This window comes from Bos mutus, chromosome 3 (genome assembly GCF_027580195.1).
Source record: "Bos mutus isolate GX-2022 chromosome 3, NWIPB_WYAK_1.1, whole genome shotgun sequence".
Classification (NCBI taxonomy): Eukaryota; Metazoa; Chordata; class Mammalia; order Artiodactyla; family Bovidae; genus Bos; species Bos mutus.
The window spans coordinates 9,069,091-9,088,819 of record NC_091619.1 but is presented as its reverse complement, the minus strand read 5'-3'; the positions used below and the strand labels follow the sequence as shown (position 1 = coordinate 9,088,819).

General features: G+C 47.7%; 1 protein-coding gene across 1 annotated transcript in view; it reads left to right on the top strand.

Annotated features, from left to right (window-relative positions):
* The window catches only part of LMX1A (LIM homeobox transcription factor 1 alpha), a 175,802-nt gene extending 156,978 nt beyond the window's left edge, over positions 1 to 18,824 (top strand). The window contains exons 5-9 of the mRNA XM_070363132.1: positions 7,908 to 8,080; positions 10,958 to 11,035; positions 12,832 to 12,901; positions 15,045 to 15,215; positions 17,499 to 18,824. Coding sequence (XP_070219233.1) covers positions 7,908 to 8,080; positions 10,958 to 11,035; positions 12,832 to 12,901; positions 15,045 to 15,215; positions 17,499 to 17,659 — 653 coding nt within the window. The 3' untranslated portion in view covers positions 17,660 to 18,824. The remainder of the gene's footprint in view (positions 1 to 7,907; positions 8,081 to 10,957; positions 11,036 to 12,831; positions 12,902 to 15,044; positions 15,216 to 17,498) is intronic.
* Positions 18,825 to 19,729: the final 905 nt, after the last annotated feature.

Below are 19,729 nucleotides of genomic sequence, written 5' to 3'. Positions count from 1 at the left end.
AGAGAGGAAAAGATACAGAGTGTGTGTGCCTGTATAGAAGGGAGAGGGAGTGAGGCAGGGTAAATGTCAACAGAAAGCCTACTGAAATGTGAAAAGACCCCAAACTGATGCAGATCTACAGAAATTCCACTAGTCAAACCAGGACTGTTTCTGTTCCCGACAAACCTCCCAGGCTCAAGGGGAACTTCAGGAACACCAGCCAGCCAAGAAAAGCAAAAGGAGAGGGTGCTAGGCCGTGGGGGGCGCCTGCATTCTCAGAGTGGAGACCGAGCTCCCCTCGGGGGACTACCCGGATGCCTGAGCTGGGTGCCCCTCTCCTTCTGCTTGGCACAGGAGCCTCCATCTGCAGTGGACATCGCTGAACAGAGGGGTTCTTCTTGGGACCCCTTACCCGTGGCCTGCTCAGGAGTGTAGCTCTGCTCCTGTCTGCCCTGATCCTAAAATGCTAGGTGCCCCGTGACTGAGGATCCTCCCAGAGTGAGGGTTGGAGTGGCAGGGTGTGCCTGGGGAGAGTGGGGTGGAGTGAGGGGAACCAGGATTTAAAATAAGGTCTGTCCTTTTGGGACTGAAAAGAGTGGCTTTTCCAGCAGGAGCTCAGAGTGGAAGATCCATCACCCCGGAAACCCTTCCCTTTTCTCTCCTTACTCTTTAATAACAGTGATGCTGCCTCACCTGGTGATCCAAGTCCCAGGTATCCTTGGATCATCAGAACCCTGGGAGACAGCGGAGGCAGGAGAGGGAAAATGGAAGTGGAAGACAGAGCATCCCAGCTGTGTGCCCTTCAGCAAAATATCACTCACCTCCCTGGGGCCTGGTTTACTCATGTGTAGTTTAAAAAAAAGGGGGACAGACAATAACACAATTTCTGCCTCCTAGTGTTCCAACAGAAACAATGAAATAATGCAATTGTAAAGTGAAGCTTTCAAGTGTTAGTTAAGGGAAAGGGCTGTTTTTTCATCTTATAGATAAAGAAATTGAGTCTCAGCAATGTGAGGAATCTATCCAAGGATACACAGCTGAGTAGTAAAACTAGAACTAGAATCCAGGTCTCCTGTTTCATGGCCAGAGTTACCTTCCACCAGGTAGGTAACTGCTCTTTTGATATAAAGAGTGGTCTTTCAGTGGTTACGGGAGACCTAGCTCCTAAACTGCCCCCACTCCTGGGCCAGGGCCCACACAGGTGACTGTCATTTGTTTATGCCTTATTTTCTGGGTAAAAAGTCTGAATCTCTGCTCCCTGCAGGAGTGTTTCTCACCTGGGCTTGGAAGTAGGCAAGCTTGGCGTGAAACTTGGCCCCACCACCTGGACCCTGTGTGTTGGGGGAGGTTCCTGAAGCTTTCTGAAGCTGTGATTATTCCTTAGATAGGAGAGGAGTTCTTCCAGTACCTGCCATGCTGTGTTGCCATGGAGAGGAGGTGAAATGTTTACCCTGGACACAGAGACTGACACCTAACTGGTGCTTGGGATGTGGGCCTTCTCTTTCCTCAGGTTCCTTGTCTAGTGCTTTCTAGACTTCCCTGGTGGCTCAGACGGTAAAGCGTCTATCTACAATGCGGGAGACCCAGGTTCGATCCCTGGGTCGGGAAGATCCCCTGGAGAAGGAAATGGCAATCCACTCCAGTACTATTGCCTGGAAAATCCTATGGACAGAGGAGCCTGGTAGGCTACAGTCCATGGGGTCTCAAAGAGTCGGACACGACTGAGCGACTTCACTTTTGTCTAGTGCTGAGACTCGAGAGACTTCCTCAGCCCAGTCTGCAAAGCGGACCTGAGGGCCGGGTGGCATCATACACATGTAGACACTGGTGTCTGCTTTCCTGGACCTCACGGCCCTTACCCGGGTCCACACTTTCCTGTGTAGCTCCAGCCACAGAACTGCCCCCATGTCTCATTGCTAATGACATTGGCTCAGGAACATCTGGGCCCCTGGAGAAAGCTCCACGTGGCCTCTCCTGCTGTTCTTCTTCCCCAGATGTGCACACCCTCTGAGGCCCTGAGGTCCCCCTACTAGCCTGCATACACATTCTTTCCCCTTTTCTCCAGTCTCAGGCTGAGCCCTTTTCCCCACTCCTGCCCTCTCCCCTGTGCCTGTCCGGACCAACTCCTTCTTCCTCCCTTGCATTTAGACTCCTGCCTTCACTAGCTCGTCTGGCTCATTGACACCCTTCTTTCTTCAATGCCTTTATTTTTAAAAATTGAAGTATAGTTGATTTAGAGTGTTGTGTCAGTCTTGGGTATACAGCAAAGTGATTTAGCTATACATACATATATATTCTTTTTCAGGTTCATTTCCATTATAGCTTATTACAAGATATTGAGTATAGTTCCTCATGCAATATAGTAGGACCTTGCTGTTTATTTTATATATGGTGTAAGTATAGAGCTGTATAGTATAAATATAGTGCTATATAATACTATACATATAGTATTATCAATATATAGTGTATCTGCTAATCCCAAACTCCTAATTTATCCCTTCCTTCTTTCCCCTTCTAAATGCCTCCATTTTTATTGATAGTCTTTTTTTACCATGCCTGAAACTCATAACCAAATACTATGTTATATTTATTGTTTCACACATGCTAACTCTCTCACATGCTTGCTGTCTGTTCCTTGAGAGCAAGGGGTCACCTCTGATCTCTGTCATCCCCGGGGCTGAGTACCTGGTGATGTGCAAGTGGACTGTATATTCAATGAACCTCACTTGCCAGGCCTAGGTCTTGCTCCCCTGCTATTTGACGTTCTCTCTTGACACAAAACACCCTCTCTGTCCTTTCCTGCCTGGCAGCTTCCGTGCACTGCCTGTCATTCACTTGCACCTCCAGTGACACCTGTATTCTGTCGTGTTCCCAGCCCCCTCCTCCAGCTCCTGTAAGCAGAGTTATTATTTTGGCACTTGATCGTTATCCTCTGTTAATCTGGGATCTGTAAGAGCAGAAGCCGAATCTCCATCATCTCTGTAGCCCAGAATTGTCCTTCTGCAGTGCCTGACTCGGGAGCCCACAATAGATGCTGAGTGGATGCTGATGCAGAGTCCAAGGCAAATCTACAGAAACGTGATTTGGGTCTGAGTTGAGACCTCCTTGAAGGACTCTGTATGAGGCAGTTTCAAACTGTAGCTGCAGGGACGTCACTATTCTAGAGAGCTTGAATGCCTTTTGAATGTGAAATGCTGCCTTGCATCTATGCTCGGGGAGGGTGGAATTCTGATCCTCTAGCACAGGGCAGCAACTGAAATAGTTTCCTATATATTCTGTCCTCATAAATTCCTCCCTTGCTTCTTTCCCTCCCACTCCACCCACCACACGTCCCAGAGCCTTCCTCTTCTCCCCTGCCTGAAGGACATTTATGAGGACCATCGCGGGGGGAGCATCTGAGCCCTGTTCCTGCCTCTCCCTTCCCTCACTTAAGGGTCTCTGGTCCCCCTCCCTCACCCTCGCCTCCTGGGCCAAGCTCTGATATCTCTTGCCCAGTTTATGGGCCGTTGGGATTTTTCCAACAACCTGAAATGAATCTGGGAGGCCCCACAGGTAGTACAGCCTGTCTCGGAGCCATAAACCATGGCTGGTCTTTCATCTGCCATTGCTTATGTCACGAATGAGTGGGAGGACCAGGCAAAGGGAAGCTATAGCCCCTGAGCCATTCCAGATTTTCTTTTTTACAAGAAAGCAGGAAGAAAGGCCCTGAGAAACATGCTCCAACTTTGTGCCAAGCAAATTCATTTCAGCCTGGTAGGCTGTGCATAGAGACTTAATCTCTGGACTTTCCCTCTAGGAGTCAGATTTATGCTGCGTTTGTGTCTAAATGGCCTCCAGGGATGCTGACATTTGTTGTTGGAGACAGCAAGTGGTGTTCCTTTCATCTCCGCTGAGGGGTGTCAGCTTAAATTATGAGGGATCGCTCTGGCCTGCATCTGGGTGTGGGAGCCTCTGGTGAGGCAGAGGGGCCAGCCCTCCCTCCGCTCCCGCGATGTCTCTGCTGTTAGAAGGTTTTTCTTCATCTTCTGCTCTATGGTACTCCTGCTGGCCCAGTGAGAAATCTCCTGGCTCATTTAGAACTTTCCTTTCTCTTGGACAAATCATTAAGTGTATATTTGAGGCACTGCGGACTTGCATGGAGAAGTCAGCATCAGAGGCAGGCAGTCCTCCCCTGCTGAAGGAGGCGGCAGGAGCCTGTGTTAACATCCCAGGAGTGGCCTGGAAATTCCCAGAAAGAGTCAGAGGGCACTGCTGCGCTCATGTTCACCACCTGGCAGGCTGAAGCCAGCGATGGTCTGCATTCCCCTTGGCAGCTGGGTCGCGACATCTGTCTGCATTTTGGGAAATGCCCAGAGGCACTCCATTCCTCCGTCTTCAGACTCTCTCTTGCTCAGATCTGCCAAGACACCTGAAATTTCACAGTGGTGACTCTTTGGTTGGAAGCATTTCCTGTTCCGTGTCTGTACACTGCTGAATGTGCCAGAGGACACACCAAACTATGGCAGTCACTAACTCCTCAGTGTTGAACAGTGCTTCCTGCTCGAGTCAGAGCCTGAAAGCCTGGAGCACAGGATATGTACGTTTTGATGGAGAACAGGTCAGGAGCGGTCCAGGGCAAGGGTCAGCACACTATGGTATGCAGGCCAAGTCTGGCAGGGTGCCTGTTTGGGAAATAGTTTTATTAGCACCCAGACACGCCTCTTCATCCTGTCTGTGCTGCATTCATGCTACAATGGCAGAGTTGAGTGGTTGCAACAGACACCATAAGACCTGCAAAGAATAAAATATTTTACTCCCTGGCCTTTGGCAAAAAAAGTTTGCAGATGCCTGCTCTAGAGCATCTAGTGTTTCTTGGAAGGCAAAATGGGGCCCCTTAGGAGACAGAAGAGAGAGACTGAATAGCAACACGGAGGAATCAAAGGGAGAAAATGCACCACAAAAATGATGGAGGCACTCCAGGGCCAGATCTTAATCTCATCCTCCCTCTCCTCCCACGTCTGCCTGCCCTCCTCCTCCTCCTCTTCTGAAAACAAATGTTTTCATCTCTCCTCTCAGGGATGTAGAGAGAATGAGTGAGCAACTGCTTGTGATGCCGCCCTAGCAGACGGTTCTCTTTGCCCTCCTCCTAGCTGTTCCATGATGGGATCTTGGGAAATGTGCACGTGCCTTAGCAGGGGTGAGTGCAGAGTACACAGACGGCAGGGGCCCCAGCCAACCACTGCTGGGGCTCTGAACAAACTTCACCCATCACATCTTCCTTCTGGAACCAGCCCTGATCCCCTCTCCTTCTCTTTTCCTCTTCACAAGCACTTGCACACTCACTTTCTATAAAACCAACTCACAGTGCAAGCTAGGGTCATGTCTGCGAAGAGAGAGGAATGAATGCTCGCACTTAAAACCATAACTCAGACTCCCGTCAATGTGCAACTGTTAAGAGAAAACACGGATCTCAGATTAAGAACACATCCTTTGAAACGATGATGATTTACTACATACCTATCATACCTAGACAGTGCTAAACCCTTTACATATATCATCTCATTTAATTCCAACAACACCGTCACCTTCTCCAATAAGAAAATTGAGTCTTGGGAATTTCTTGACGATCACACATCATCACCGGCAAGGCCAGAATTGACACCCGAGTTCCTATGGCTCCAGAGTCCATGCTTGTGGACACCGGGCCATCATGCTCTTCTAATGGTTATATGAGCCGTTGTCATGGAACCTAGCATTATTTTAGATTTTGCATTTTCAATAGTTGCATCATCCTAGTCATCAATATGCATTTGTATCAAGCTATGTGACTCACTCTGTAAGACATTTGCAAATTCCATTTTATGGACAAAACAGGTATAAGACATGTAGTTTCTGAAGGTGATACAATTGCATATTAAAATCAGTTCTGTACTTTGGATTGCTCACTCATTTGTTCCAGACTCAGTAACCTTGTAGTCATCTGCCTTGCAGGAGAGCTGCACAATTCTTGGCATGGGGTGTCAGCCACATTGCCTCAGAAATAGTACCCAAAGCATCAACAGTATCAGAGGAGCATCAGAATCCACTCAGAATTATTGGCTTCACAAAAGACTGAGTCTGGGGCGTCTCCGAGCAGCAGGATGTAGGGCCCAGCAAGGATGAATCTGCACCATCAATGGCCTCCTTTTTTCTACCTTTTCTCTCCTTGTGGGATCTCCTTAGTTCCCCAAGGCTTTTAGTTCTTACATGCTTGTTTTTTTCTTGCCATTCTGAAAACCTCCTTCTAGAAAGATCCTAAAACCCCTTACTTCTGACTTAGATCAGCTTACTGAATTCTCCCCTGGGAAAAGAAGCCTAAGAGGTTGAAGAGGCCAGAGTCACCAATCCTTGTCATGAAGATTCTTCTTTAATCTCACCTTCATCCGTCTTTTTTAGGTTTTATCATTTGTACTCTTACAGGGAGTAAGGCAGAGAGGAAAAGATGTCCTTCCCATAACGTCTAATAGAAGCCTCCTGTGTGCCTCCGTGTTAGCTGCTTTGGGTATTCTTATCTCCAGGGCAGGCTCAGTGTAGGGCATCCCTTACACAGGGTTGAACTTGAAACAAGAGGCAGAGCTGGATGGAGACCCAGGTCTGCCTGTGTCAGACTGTTCAGTTACACTGCAAGGCTCATGCCATCAAGGAACTCACAGTTCATCTTCCTTCACATTCAGACTGTAAGTCTAAAAGTTCATAGAGGAAAGCTTCTTAGCCATTGTCTTTCAGATAAAAATAAGGTTTTTTTTGCTCTAGCAGAGTCAAAAAGTAGGATTAAACTAAGTCTAAACTCCAACATGGTATGCAAAAAAAGCATCTTTCCAGAGGAGGTTGGGATGAAGAAGTAGGATGTGGAGCCCACACCCAGTGGGTCCCCTCATCCTGGACTTCTTGAAGTGGCCAGAAGGGGACCAGAATGAGGGGACTGGAGCTGAGGAGGCTCGTGGGACAAAGGTTTCTCCTGGAGGAAAGAGGGCAGCTGAGCTGTGTAAGGACCCAGAGAGAAATGAGGGTCTTACTAGGGTAATGTGAGCACACAACTGCCTGTGGCTTTTAATGCCAAAAGTAGGAAGGAATCTCTCTCACAGGGGTATTTCCTAGATCCTGGAAGCATCTTCTCAGAAGTGTGAAATCTGTGGGATGCAAAAGGTAGCCTGGGAATGAATGTCATATGTACTAGAGGCTTTATTTCCTTCAAGTTACTCCTTGTATTGATCACTGCTGATAAAGTTGAAGTAAACACATAAATAGTTACTCTACTAGAGAATTATTTATTTTATAGACAGGCAGTTTTGACTAATTGCCTTTTATCTGTCTGTGCATGTAGTTTTATGCTGGTCTTCTGAGGCCTTTTAAACAGTATTGTTTTTTACCTCCTGGCAGTGGCTAGTATTTCAGACATAGTATCTAGAAGTTATATATAACTTATCCAGGTCAAGAAAACTACACAAAGTATTAGTACATTAATAACCGTAATTAGTTATAAATAATTCATACTGGGCATTTATTATATGCTTATCAGCCTTCTGAATGCCTTCTTGGTAACCTAATTTAATCTGCAAATAACCTCAGTGAAGTGTTTTCCTCTATCCCGATTTTACAGAGAAGGAAATTGATCCACAGAGAGTTAAGTCACTTGCTCAAGGCCACACAGCTGGTAAATGTGGAGCTAGGAGAACGTCCTGGGAGGAAGTCCTGAGCTGTGATGGTGGACTTCCTGGTTCCTATCTCCAAGTTTCAGAAGTTTTTCCTTAGCCCCTTCTTGGGGGCTTTGGGATCAATACCACACAGGTTGTTTCATTCATATCTTAAGTCATCCTCAGAACGTGGACCTGAGTGTCTTATTATGGAATAACATACAACTCCAGATAGCAGCCTTGAGGGACTCAACACATTACTTCTGCTTCTTTCAGGGAAAAGTGATGATGAGGAAAGTCTTTGCAAGTCAGCCCACGGGGCAGGGAAAGGAGCCTCTGAGGACAGCAAGGACCATAAGCGCCCCAAACGTCCCAGAACCATCTTGACAACCCAGCAGAGGAGAGCATTCAAGGCCTCGTTTGAAGTATCCTCCAAGCCGTGCAGGAAGGTACAGAGGGGAAGAAGGGAAGAAAGGGGATAAGGCCCCTCTTCTCTGTGTGTACCCTGGACTCTGGGGTGTCGATGGGCGCCTGGTGGGGATCGGGGTGGGAGTGCTGTTCAGACAGTCTGGGCGGGTGGCCTTGAGCCCCATTGGAGGCTCCAAGGATCCCTGTAGTTGTGGCGGGGGCAGTGGTAGAATTTCCTTTTGCTTTTCGGCATGCACCATTCCAACTGGCTACTTCCTCTTACCTTTCATTTCATGGAGAGCAATGAGGAGATAATAAGGGGTTCCATTTGGGGTATAGGTCAAGATGTTACAATAGAAGAAAAATACAGTGGGTTGTAGCATACGTTATTTTTTTGGTCCAGTTTGTTCTGCTTAAGGTGGTGATTTTGGCATTCATCCATGTTGCTGCTCACCCATTTTTGTTGTTGCATGGTATTCCATGGGTATACCATGGGTTGCTTGTCCCTTTACCTGTTGATGGGCATGTGGGTTGTTTCCAGTTTGGGGCTGTTACAGACAGGGCTGCTCTGAATAGATATGTAAAAAAATACAGTGACTTAAAGAGATAAGAGTTCATGTTGCTCTCATATCATAGTCCAGAGGTGAGCAACACAAGATTGGCCGGGAAACTCTGTCTCATCACATGGGTCTAAGGGACTGCTCCAGATGTCACCATTTTTTGCAGCTACCATGGTGGAAAAAGAGGGAGTAGGGCGGGGAGTGGGGGGCAAGCAGTTGCTTTTTAAAGGACATACACACCCTGGGATTTTTTGCATCACTCTCATGTGTTGGCTAGAATTTAATCCCATGATTACAAAGGAACCTGGGAAATGAGTCCATCTGGGTATCCATATAAATCCCTAAAACTTAGGAATTCAGTTGCTAAGAGGAAGAAAGAGAGAATTCATTTTGGAGACAATTAGTAGTCTCTGTCACAAATAGCTGCATTTACTTATTAAGTACCCGCCATTTATTGACTCTGCCAGACCAGATACTGTCTTTTATGCAACAAAGATAAAAAAAGAAACGTTCTTGAAATTAAATTGAAATTCATAGAAGAACGATATTTAAACATTTTAGCGTTGTTTTTCCTCTCTCCTTCTGTGTAGGAATCAGTTTTTGCTGCGGTAGCAAACAAAATCTTAGCGGCTCCAACAAGCATTTATTTCCTACTGCTAGGCTGTGGGTTGGCTGCTGGTTCAGGTTCAGGTCTGCCCGCATGTCTGTCATTAAAGGGTCCAGGCCACAGGAGCAGCAGCCACCTGGGCACATGGGTCTCCTGACAATGGCAGGAGGCAAGAGGCTGAGTCCCACTGGGCATGCCCAGTGGGTCTCCATGGAGATCACTCACTTCACATCCAGTAACAGTCCATGGGCCACGGCAAGTCACGTGAGTAAGCCCACTGTGAGTGCAGGGGAAGCACATACCCATCCAGGAGTGGGAAGGATGGTTATTTGCTGAACCAAGATACATCCTCCCACCACTTCTGACTTTTGAAGTTTCAACTGCAGAGTGCTTTCTTTCCCTGACCTCACTGCCCCATAAAGTTCCAGCAGAACGAGCTGGTAGAAAGTGAGCCCCAAAGTAGACGTGCATAAGGGCCAATTCCCACCTCCCTCAGCGGTTTACTTGTTCTGCATGTACTAGACCCCCAGCCTCTGTGTGGCCTGTGCCCACCGCCTGTTTCCGGGCCACCAGCAGGGAGGAGCTGTGCGCTGGGACCCTGGGGAGAAAGCGCAAGGGCCAAGACAGAGGGGCAGCCTGGAGCTGGGAGAAGGGAGAGGCCACTCGTGTCTGGGAAATCAGGCGAGGCTTTGTGGGACAGGTGGCTTCTGAGCCGGGCCTCTGAAGGATGGATAGGGTTTCTGCAGGTGGCCATGGGCCCCTGCGTACACTGCTGTTTAAGTTGGCTTAGCAGAAGGACATGCTTTAAAAATCTGCTCTAATCATCCTGTTTCTCCTAAGCTTGAGCCTGAGTGGCATGACAAAGGTAAACGCTTCCGTAGGCCTCCAGCTTGCTCTATTTTCTATGTTTACTCAAGGAGCTCCTAAGTCTCATCTCCTCAGAATCTAACCATGAGGGGTCAGTGTGTCTCAGGGCCACTCTTGGGAGATCTGTGCCTCTTCCCTCTTCCCTTCTGGCCCGTCCCTCGCCATGTGCCTGTACAGAGGGCAGAGGTTTAAACCCCTCTCTTCATGAGAGGGGCCTCGATTGTCCTGTCTCTTCATAGCCCCAGGCCACGTACCCACCTCAGTGTGGTCTGCCTTGCATTGTCAGATCCCAGATGGCTCTTATCTTATCTTTTTTGAGGGCTCGCTGTAACTGAATATTCCTGAGACACCCAAAGTGACCTAGAGCTATAAGGGACAAAACCAAACATTTAAGTCAGTGAATTAAGACAGGAGAAGAGAGCAAGCGAGAACTATTTGTTTTTGCAAAGTGATTTTTCACCCTCAGTTCTCCTTAAGTAGGTTATGGCATATACCTGGCATATAGCTGAAACCCCAAAATAGATTTTGCTAGTATCTAAGAACTGCTTGAAGGCCCAGGTTCCAGAGGATGAGAAATCCAGGAACACTTCTTAAAATACAAACCTAAATGAACGCTTCTTCTTCTCACTTACCTCGGACGCACTGTCTCTCCATACAAACCTAAATGAATGCTGCTTCTTCCCCTCACTTTCCTGGGGACGCACTGTCTCTCCCACTGAAGGGAAGCAATGCTCTGTGTTTGGGATTTTGCTGAGCATTGAATATTCACCAGCTGCTGTGTGGGATGTGGCCTGTTGGGCTCCCTGTGCACTGCACAGGAAGTGTTCTGCCTTCTACTCTGACATGCCAATATTTCTCTATTTCTAATGTTACGTATTTTTAAGGTGAGGGAGACCCTGGCTGCAGAGACAGGGCTGAGCGTCCGTGTGGTTCAGGTGTGGTTCCAGAACCAGAGAGCTAAGGTAATCTGCTTCTTACTTCTGTCTCTGTGTGGCCGCTTTCCTGAAATAATAGTAGAATGTTGTATTTGCCCGCAAATTTTCTAACTTCAATTCATTGGATAGACTGGTGCTCTCATTTCAGAAAGTCTATGATGAGCAGTCATTTCAGCCACAGCATACTTGCAGAAGGGCATTTGTTCTAGTGGGATACTGTTATTTTCCTTGTGACTGTGGCTGTCAGTCGTTTTCATGAAGAAATGCCTTTCTGTGTCTTGGTAAAAGCAGGTTCTTCAATTCCTATTCATTTAACCCAGATGCCAGAGTTCCTTTGAAATTTCAGAGGGAAACCAACATAGCACCCATATGATTGGTCTAAGACAACATTATGGCACACGGAATGGATGTCCTAACTCAGGTTTCCTAGTGCCCCGCCTGTCCCTGTTAGATCATGTTGTCCTCTGGATCCTGCCAAGGTGTGCATACCCCTGGCACGGCCTCTCATCTCTCTTAGACCTTTCCTTATTTATCTTCCTACCTGTACACAAGCACGTGTTGGGCTTCCCAGGTGGCACAGTGGTAAAGAATCTGCCTGCCAATGTAGGAGACACAGGAGATGTGGATTTGATCCCTGGATTTGGGAAGATTCCCTGAAGGAAGAAATGGTGACCCACTCCAGTATTCTTGCCCGGAAAACCCCATGGACAGATGAGCCTGGTGGGCTACAGTCCAGGGTGTTGCAAAGGGTTGGATATGACTGAGCACACGCACACATACACACACACACACACACACACACTCGTGTGTTAGTGGCCCATTTCTCTAGACCTCTAATCTTTAGTGGGCGATGGATTCATATCTCATTTGCTAATCGTGATTGGTTAAGATACTATTTCCCTAACTGAATTCCTCAGACTGGGCTTCTGGTGTGTAGTCCATGGTCTTTTCTATGAAAGAATTTCATAGTTCAGTAGGTTTGAGAGAACCTATAGCCTATATATTCATAAGCAGGGAGCATATTCGAAGTTCTGAGAAATCTTGCAGTAAAGAAGTTTTTTTAAAAATCTAATGTTCCCTACACACACACACACACACACACACACACACACTCAAGAACCACCTAAAGGCCCAGTTTCCAGAGGATGAGAAACCCAGGAACTCTTCTTGAAATACATACCTAAATGTATGCTTATTCTTCTCTTCATTTACCTGGGGAATGAAGGTTTACCTAATGTTGCCTGCCCCCACCCCACACACACGCACACACACCAAGGATCTCATGGAACCCTAATGTTCCACAGAAGACACTTTGAGAAAGATTGGGTTGATGTGTTCCTTATGGGAAGTTAGTGTGCTTTGGGAGACAAGCTCCTTACCTAAAGGCATGCATGTCCTGGTAGGAGTCTCTGCCACAAGGGCCAGTGGGTGGAACGGCCTCTTGGCTCATGCCAAATCACAGGTGCCAGCAGGCCCTTACTGCACATCTAAGCTGAGCTGCAGACTGCACATCCCTCACTTACACCTCACATTAAACTGTGACGCCATAAGCAGCAGGTTTTATTTGTTGAGAGGGCATCCCTGTTCCTGCCAAGAGCAGCTGCCCTGAGGATTCCTAGCCAGCTGTCTTTGCATGGCTGCAGTGTAGAAATCCCTCAGCCGCCATGCATCAGGCTCAAAGCGCCTGAAACGTGGATTCTCTCCTGAGTAAAAGCTAGGGAAGGGGTCCCTCTGCTTTCCCCCTGAGCCGATGCCCCCTGGCCTAGCTGTGAGAACCTGCTGCAGGCCCCCTGACTTCTAATCCTGAGTTCTCTCCTCCCCAGATGAAGAAGTTGGCCCGGCGGCAGCAGCAGCAGCAGCAAGATCAGCAGAACACCCAGAGGCTGAGTTCCGGTAAGCTGGCACCTCCTCCTGGCCAGGCCTCTCCTGCCAGGGGCCTGCAGCTGCCCTGTCCTTGGAATGACATCTCTGGGCTCCCTGAAGCCCAGTCCACACTCACTTGGGAGAAGGGACCTTCCAGGGAGGACCAAACCATGAGAACTGAGAGAGGTCAGAGGGCGCCAGCTGAAGGCCCAGAACTGTGGCACTAACCAGTCCAAAGCCCCCGTGCCCAGACCCTGCTGTGGTATCTGGGCCTGTGTCGGGGCCTACCTGCAGAATCAAAGATACGCCCTGTTTCTCATCCAGCCTGGCCCTCCTTCTTCTAGGCAAATCAGCTTCATAGAAGACACCACAGTGACTTACAATCCTTTCTAAAATAATATGAAATAGTAAAAATAATGATAGTGGAAAAAAAAAAAAAACTCCTTTGCTGAGCACCTTTGCTCTCACTCATGCTGACCTGACTCACAGCCACCAACCCCCAAGGTGAGCAGAGGAGTTATTAATATTTCCATCTTACAGATGCACAAACAGAGGTTCTGCAAGGATGGACCACAGTCCTAGATCAGTGAAGGATGGAGTTGGGCTGGAACCTGTCTAAGGCCCACTTGGTCACGCTGCCTTAGCTCTCCCTTATCTCCATGTACCTTCATTTTTTTTTTTTAATAGGGGTGATGTGAGGATTGGGGAGAGTGTGAAACAGGACAAGCTGTGGGACCCTTTAAGGAAGTTAAAAGAAAAAAAGCAAGAATGACGATGTTAAACAGTATCATTCTTAAAGGGACATGGCCCAGCCTCAGCTGCCCAGTAGAATCTCCCGAGTGGTCTGTTTGCGCCCTGGATCAGGGATTCTTTTTTTTTTTTTTTTTTTTTTTAGGGATTCTTGCCCTTTAAGGGGCACCGCAACCACCTGGCATTGGTGTAGATTCTGATCCTTGAGATAATGGTGGGCCTGAAGAGTCTGCATTTTTAATAAATTCTCATTCGTGCCAGCCTGTGGACCACAGTTGGAAGGCTGTGGAAAGTGGCATCAGTTGTCTGGCCCCCAGACAAAGCCCCTTCCCTTCATGGACCTTGCCTTATGCTTGATGCTGGGGCTAGGCTCCATCAAGAATTTGATTTTTCCAGTCAAGAGTTCTTTCTATTCCTTACCTTTGAGGCCAAATAGTATCTTATGACAAGAGAGGTGCTCTGGTAGAAAAATCAAGCAAGAACATGGGCAGCTGGGTAGGGTGGAGCCAAGCTGGTCAGAGGACCTGAATCTGCCACAGCTCTACGTGCAGTGCTGTTTGGAGATCTGAGACCTGCCTTTCTGTCTCTCTGCACCTCCGGCTTGCGTCCCTAGGGTATGGTAGTGCTGTCGGATAGTCACACAACCCTGTGGGCCTCAGAGAGGGTCACAGATCAGACAGGGCATCAAGAGGAGCCATGTGAGTTGACTCCACACGGGCCAATGTGCTCAAAGGGAGGAGAAGGCATCATGGCATTATGAGAACACAGACTTCTAGTGCTTGGAACTTTGAAGAATTCTAGGGGCAGCTCCTAGGGTGGACTTAAGGTGGAACTAGAGTCTGAGAGTTAATGCAACCATGTTCAGAGAACCACGGCAGGATGTGGAAGGGGGAACTGAGTCCTCCTTTTCTGATGGAATTGTGTACACATCAGAGCAAGTTGCAGACCCAAAGCACACACACACCCTCTCATGGAGTCTTCACATCAGCTCCACAAGGCCCCCTGGATCAATACGATGAACCCACTTGACTGATAGGATCCTAGTGGGGTAGTGTTGGAAGGATCTTTAGATGTGTCTACTCCGTTGGCTGCCAAGCCTGTGTGTAGCATCAAAAGCCTTTGTCTTAATGATATGGTTCAAGGAAGCTCTCCAAGTACAACACTCATCCCCCTTCTCTATCCTTCAGCACAGTCAATGGTGGCCCATGGTAGGGCACACGCTGGGAACCACTGATGTCACCTCATCCCTTCTCTCCTGTAAATGAGGAAAGTAAAATGATGTCGCCGTGGCCACACAACGTGTGTGGTCCCCAGCCAGTGGGACACATGAGGTTCAGAGCTTGTTCAGAGGCCCTACCCCACCTTCAGCATGAGATACTGGGCTGCACATGGAGAATTATTTATCCTCTTCTTTGTCCCACAGCTCAGACAAACGGTGGTGGGAGCGCTGGCATGGAAGGGATCATGAACCCCTACACAGCTCTGCCCACCCCACAGCAGCTCCTGGCCATCGAACAGAGTGTCTACAGCTCAGATCCCTTCCGACAGGGGCTCACCCCACCCCAGATGCCTGGAGACCACATGCACCCCTATGGTAAGAGGGACTCAAGCCCCGCAGGGACCTCGCACAGCTTGCTTGCGTGAGTTTTTCATCCCCTCCCAGTTCCCCTCCCTATGCAGTTCCTAGTTGCTCATTAAAGTTCCAAAGCAGAATAAGTGTCCCACAAAATGCTGCTAAAATCACATAACCTATGGCTCCAGAAGTAAGACCAGTACGCATATCCATGAGTCATGTTTCCATCTATTCTCCTTTTTCAAAACTTTTTGTTTGAAAAGGAGGTTGTGTTTTCACTGTAGACCTTTTTGTTGGGATTTAACTTCCCAAGTCTTGCGTTTCCTGCCAGATACCACACTTCTGGGAGTAGGAAATGGCAACCTACTCCAGTATTCTTGTCTGGAGAATTCCATGAACAGAGGAGCCTGGCAGGCTACAAGTTTCTGAGGGCGCAAAGAGTCAGACCTGACTGAGCAATTAAGCACAAACACCACACTTACCTTGCTATGGCACACTCATGCCGGGTACACACTCGTGCAGTGCATGGGACCCACGTGTGATTCTTGGGTCAAGAAGATCCCCTGGAGAAGGGAATGGCTACCCACTCCAGTATTCTTGCCTGGAGGATTTCATGAACAGAGGAGCTTGGTGAGCTTCAGTCCCTGGCGTCGCAGAGTCGGACAGGACTGAGCAACTAACACCATCAGTTTCACCGCATTTACAAGTTCATGAGCATTACCAGCAGTGATATAGTCAGAGGCCTTAATTATGCAGCTCTTACATGGGAAAGAATACATGGAAAAGCACAGAAAACAAAGGTTCTAATTGGACTCTCCTATTATGGACACAAGTACGTATTCTCATGTAATTCCTAAAACATAAGCTGACTTGTGAAGTAAAGTCCCAGTCCCACTTGCAGCCAAAATGGGGTTGCTTTAAAGGCAGGGTGTGGTGGCAGCTGAGATTCCCCCACTTTCCTGGCTTGCTTCTGAAGCCAGTGGACAACAGCTGGGGCCTGGATGCCCTGATGGAGAGGGCAGGCTCTAGAGTTGAAGGCTGAATTTCAATCTTAGAGTCAAATATACGCCACTGGGTTTTTTATACAGAGAAGGTATATGGCCTATGTAATGCATTTGCCTGTACTGTGAAATCTGTAATCAGTAACCCTGATAGCTAAAAATAAAGTTTTATTCAGTACTCCTTCAAAATGTTAGTATCCGAGATACATGCCTCCGTGCACAGATTTTGTCAACTTCTTTTTTGCCTTCATTATAAAATTATCTATATTGTTGAAATCAGCCCTATCTTTCCCTGTGATGCATTCAGCAAACATTTATTAAGATCCAGCCACTTGCAGGGCCATCATCGACTACCTTCATTCACTCATACCCACGTAGACACACATGTGCGTGCTCAGTGACGGCCATCCTCTTTGCTTCCTGAGAAGACACATCTATGCCTGTGTACACTCCTCTGCTATGCAAAAGCAGGACAAATAGCTCTTGTTTTTTTGCCAATTCATACATTTTCAGAGTCCTAGGGGTCTTGTTACGTAAATTACTCCTGTGATGAATCCTTTAGTACAATGAATAATTAAAGCCACATGACGAGTTTTATAAACAGCAGTTTTCCTCTCTCCCATTTACTTGAAGTGGAGGTGACATGTCCACACCTCCAGGTTCTGGTCACAGTGGTCCCCCAGCTCTTCCTCAATTTGCCCTGCTAGTTTCATTGTCAAAGGTTATACTAGTTGAGTGCGGACACCTAACCTTCCTTTCCTTTGCAGTACAAATCTGGGGAAACAGCTGGCACTCAGTATGTTTGTGCTGTTTGAAAGGACAAGTATTATCACCAGTGGATTCGTGAGCATCATTCACAGAGTCGATGTTTGTTTTCTTACCCTCCCTCCTGCAAGAACCTTTTCTGTGGCCAGAGTCTTCTAGAAGCCCTGTGCCTGCCTCTGCAGCGTCCGGTGCTGGGTCTCGCCCACCGCCAGTGTCTAAACACTGATATTTGCTTATGCTGGGCTCGGTTTAGCACTACTTTGTCAGATCCTAGTTTATATTGTTTTCAGTTGTTACACGTTAGACATAGCCCTCTAAGGAGGTCTTTGGTGGGCAGGGATTCTGCCCCCTCCTACTCTTCTATGTAGCTCTCCTGTCGCCCCCAGCGCTCCCCCTTCCCAGCACCCAGTAGACGGCTTTCCATGGTGGGGACGGGGTGGTGTGCTTAGACCGCGCGGGCCAAATTCAGCTGTATGTCCCGGCATCGAGTGAGTCCCTCCTTCCGGACCTTCATGGCAGTGTTTCGTCTCCGTTTCAGGTGCTGAGCCCCTCTTCCACGAGCTGGATAGTGAGGACACCTCCCTCAGTAACCTGGGTGACTGTTTCCTAGCAACCTCAGAAGCCGGGCCCCTGCAGGCCAGAGTGGGAAACCCCATTGATCATCTGTACTCCATGCAGAATTCTTACTTCACCTCTTGAGTCCTCCCCTTGAATTCTGTGGCTCAGCTCCCGTTCTGGAACAACTGTGTTACGTGAGGGGTCGACTGGCTTTAGTATGGGGAGGCAGGGCAGAGTGGGGTGGGTGGGAGTTTTGTTGGGGATGCTGTTGTATAATGATATGGTGTAGCTTGGCATTTCCAAAGACTGAATACATTACGGATTGCATAGTTTAATGTTTCTAATAAGAGTCTTAGTGTTAGGTACGAAAATGTGTTTATCATTAAGGACAGGGACTTTTAATATAGGCATTTTCATGCAAACTAGATACTAGAGACCCCTAACAACTTCCCACCAATTTGGGGGGAAGCTCTTGTCGAGAGGTGCATATGTCTACCCATCCACACACCCGTAGACAGACAAACGGATAGATAGATGTGTGCGTGAGTGTGTAACCTTTCATACTTTATCATCAAAGTTTATTCCTAATTATAACAGACACCAACTGTACAGCAAAAAGTAACTTTATTTTCAGTGTGAACTATATTTAAGGAAATGCTTGATGCACTTAAGTTATAAAATGAGATAATTTACTTTTATAAACTTTATTTTGAGTTTGAAGAGACTCGTGGGCAGGGCAGAGAGCGCCGCTCCACCGAGGCCTGTAGCTTTGAGTGCTTGAGTTAATTCTGTTTTCAGAGAGTGTCGTTGAGGTCTGGAAAGCAATTACTCTGTGTGGCTGACAGTATTCACTGGTGGATTCTTGCTCTGTTTGAGGTGGAATCAATCACTGGGCTTGTGGGGGGACAGAACCATTCCTGATCATTAGGGAATTTAAAGCCTAGACTCTTTGGCTTTCTTTGAAATTCAGACATGTGACTGTTGGGAAGTCACACGACTAGGAAATTGACTAGGAAAGTCAATTCTGCTCTTGAACTTCACCGTCTGCAAGTGTGGGATGAGGCTGATAGTATTTACCTACCTCACTGGGGACACTGAGGCTTAATTCAACCCCAGGACACATGAGCAGGGCTGAGACTAATATCTATACTTGCTTAAAATCCAGCCAACCAGCCACTTGGCAAAGGAAGATACCTGGGCCTATAGGGCAGGAGCCTGAGGGCAACTCTGCCTGCTATAGTACCCCGGCAAGCCTGGGCTGCACATACTACGTCAGGGCAGCCCAGGGGGACTAGAGGCTTTCGATGGGGAGAAGGCTGTGACAAATGGGTTGGACAGGTTATTATCATATTTTAAACCAGAAGTTGCAGCCTGCAGGCCTGTATTTTATGGCCTGCCTCCTAAGAAGAGTTTTTCTATTTTTAAAGGGTTGTAAAAAAAAAAAAAAAAAAAAAGGAGGGGGGAGAAAAATATGCAACAGAATATATGTGAGCTGGAAAGCCTGAAATAGTTACTATCTGTAATATCTGGCTCTTTTCATGAAAAGTTGGCTGACCCATGGTCCAGATGCTCTTTCTGCTAACAGCCTCTTGGAGCTCATAGAGGCAGAGGAGGTCCTGGTGGAAACCCAGGGCTCCTCCTCCTGGCTCCCTTTCATGTTGCTGAGCACAGAAGACCCAGCTGCCATTGTAAACAGGGACAGTTCCACACCCTGTCCACCAATTGTGGTGCTAAGATGGGATCCTTCTGTGTTAGGAGGCCTCTTGAGAAACCAGAACAAGTTGATGGGGAAGACAGAGGACTCCTCTGAGAGGGGCCGGGACAGGGTTGGCCTCACTCCTAGGGATGTCACCAGTCATCAGAGCTTTGGTCACAGCTACGTGTCCCCATCACTGTCTGCAAGGCCAGAGGGAACACAGCTCCCTATGATAGAATCACTGTTGTGTGATTTTTGTGCTCTTTTTTATAATTTATGCAAACCACCGAGAAACCTAAACCAGTCTGCTAAGTGAAAATCATGCAGACACTCTATGACTACACAGGCGTCCATGGGGGAGATCAGTTAGAGAAAAGCAGTAGATACTGTGTGAGTGAAGATGAGTAGAGATCCTTATTCCGCTCCTTAATGGCATACCAAGATCAAATTAAAAACCTCTTACAAATGAGCTGGTGTTTATTTAGGGGCAGGGGTGGTTGGCAGGGGACTGGGGG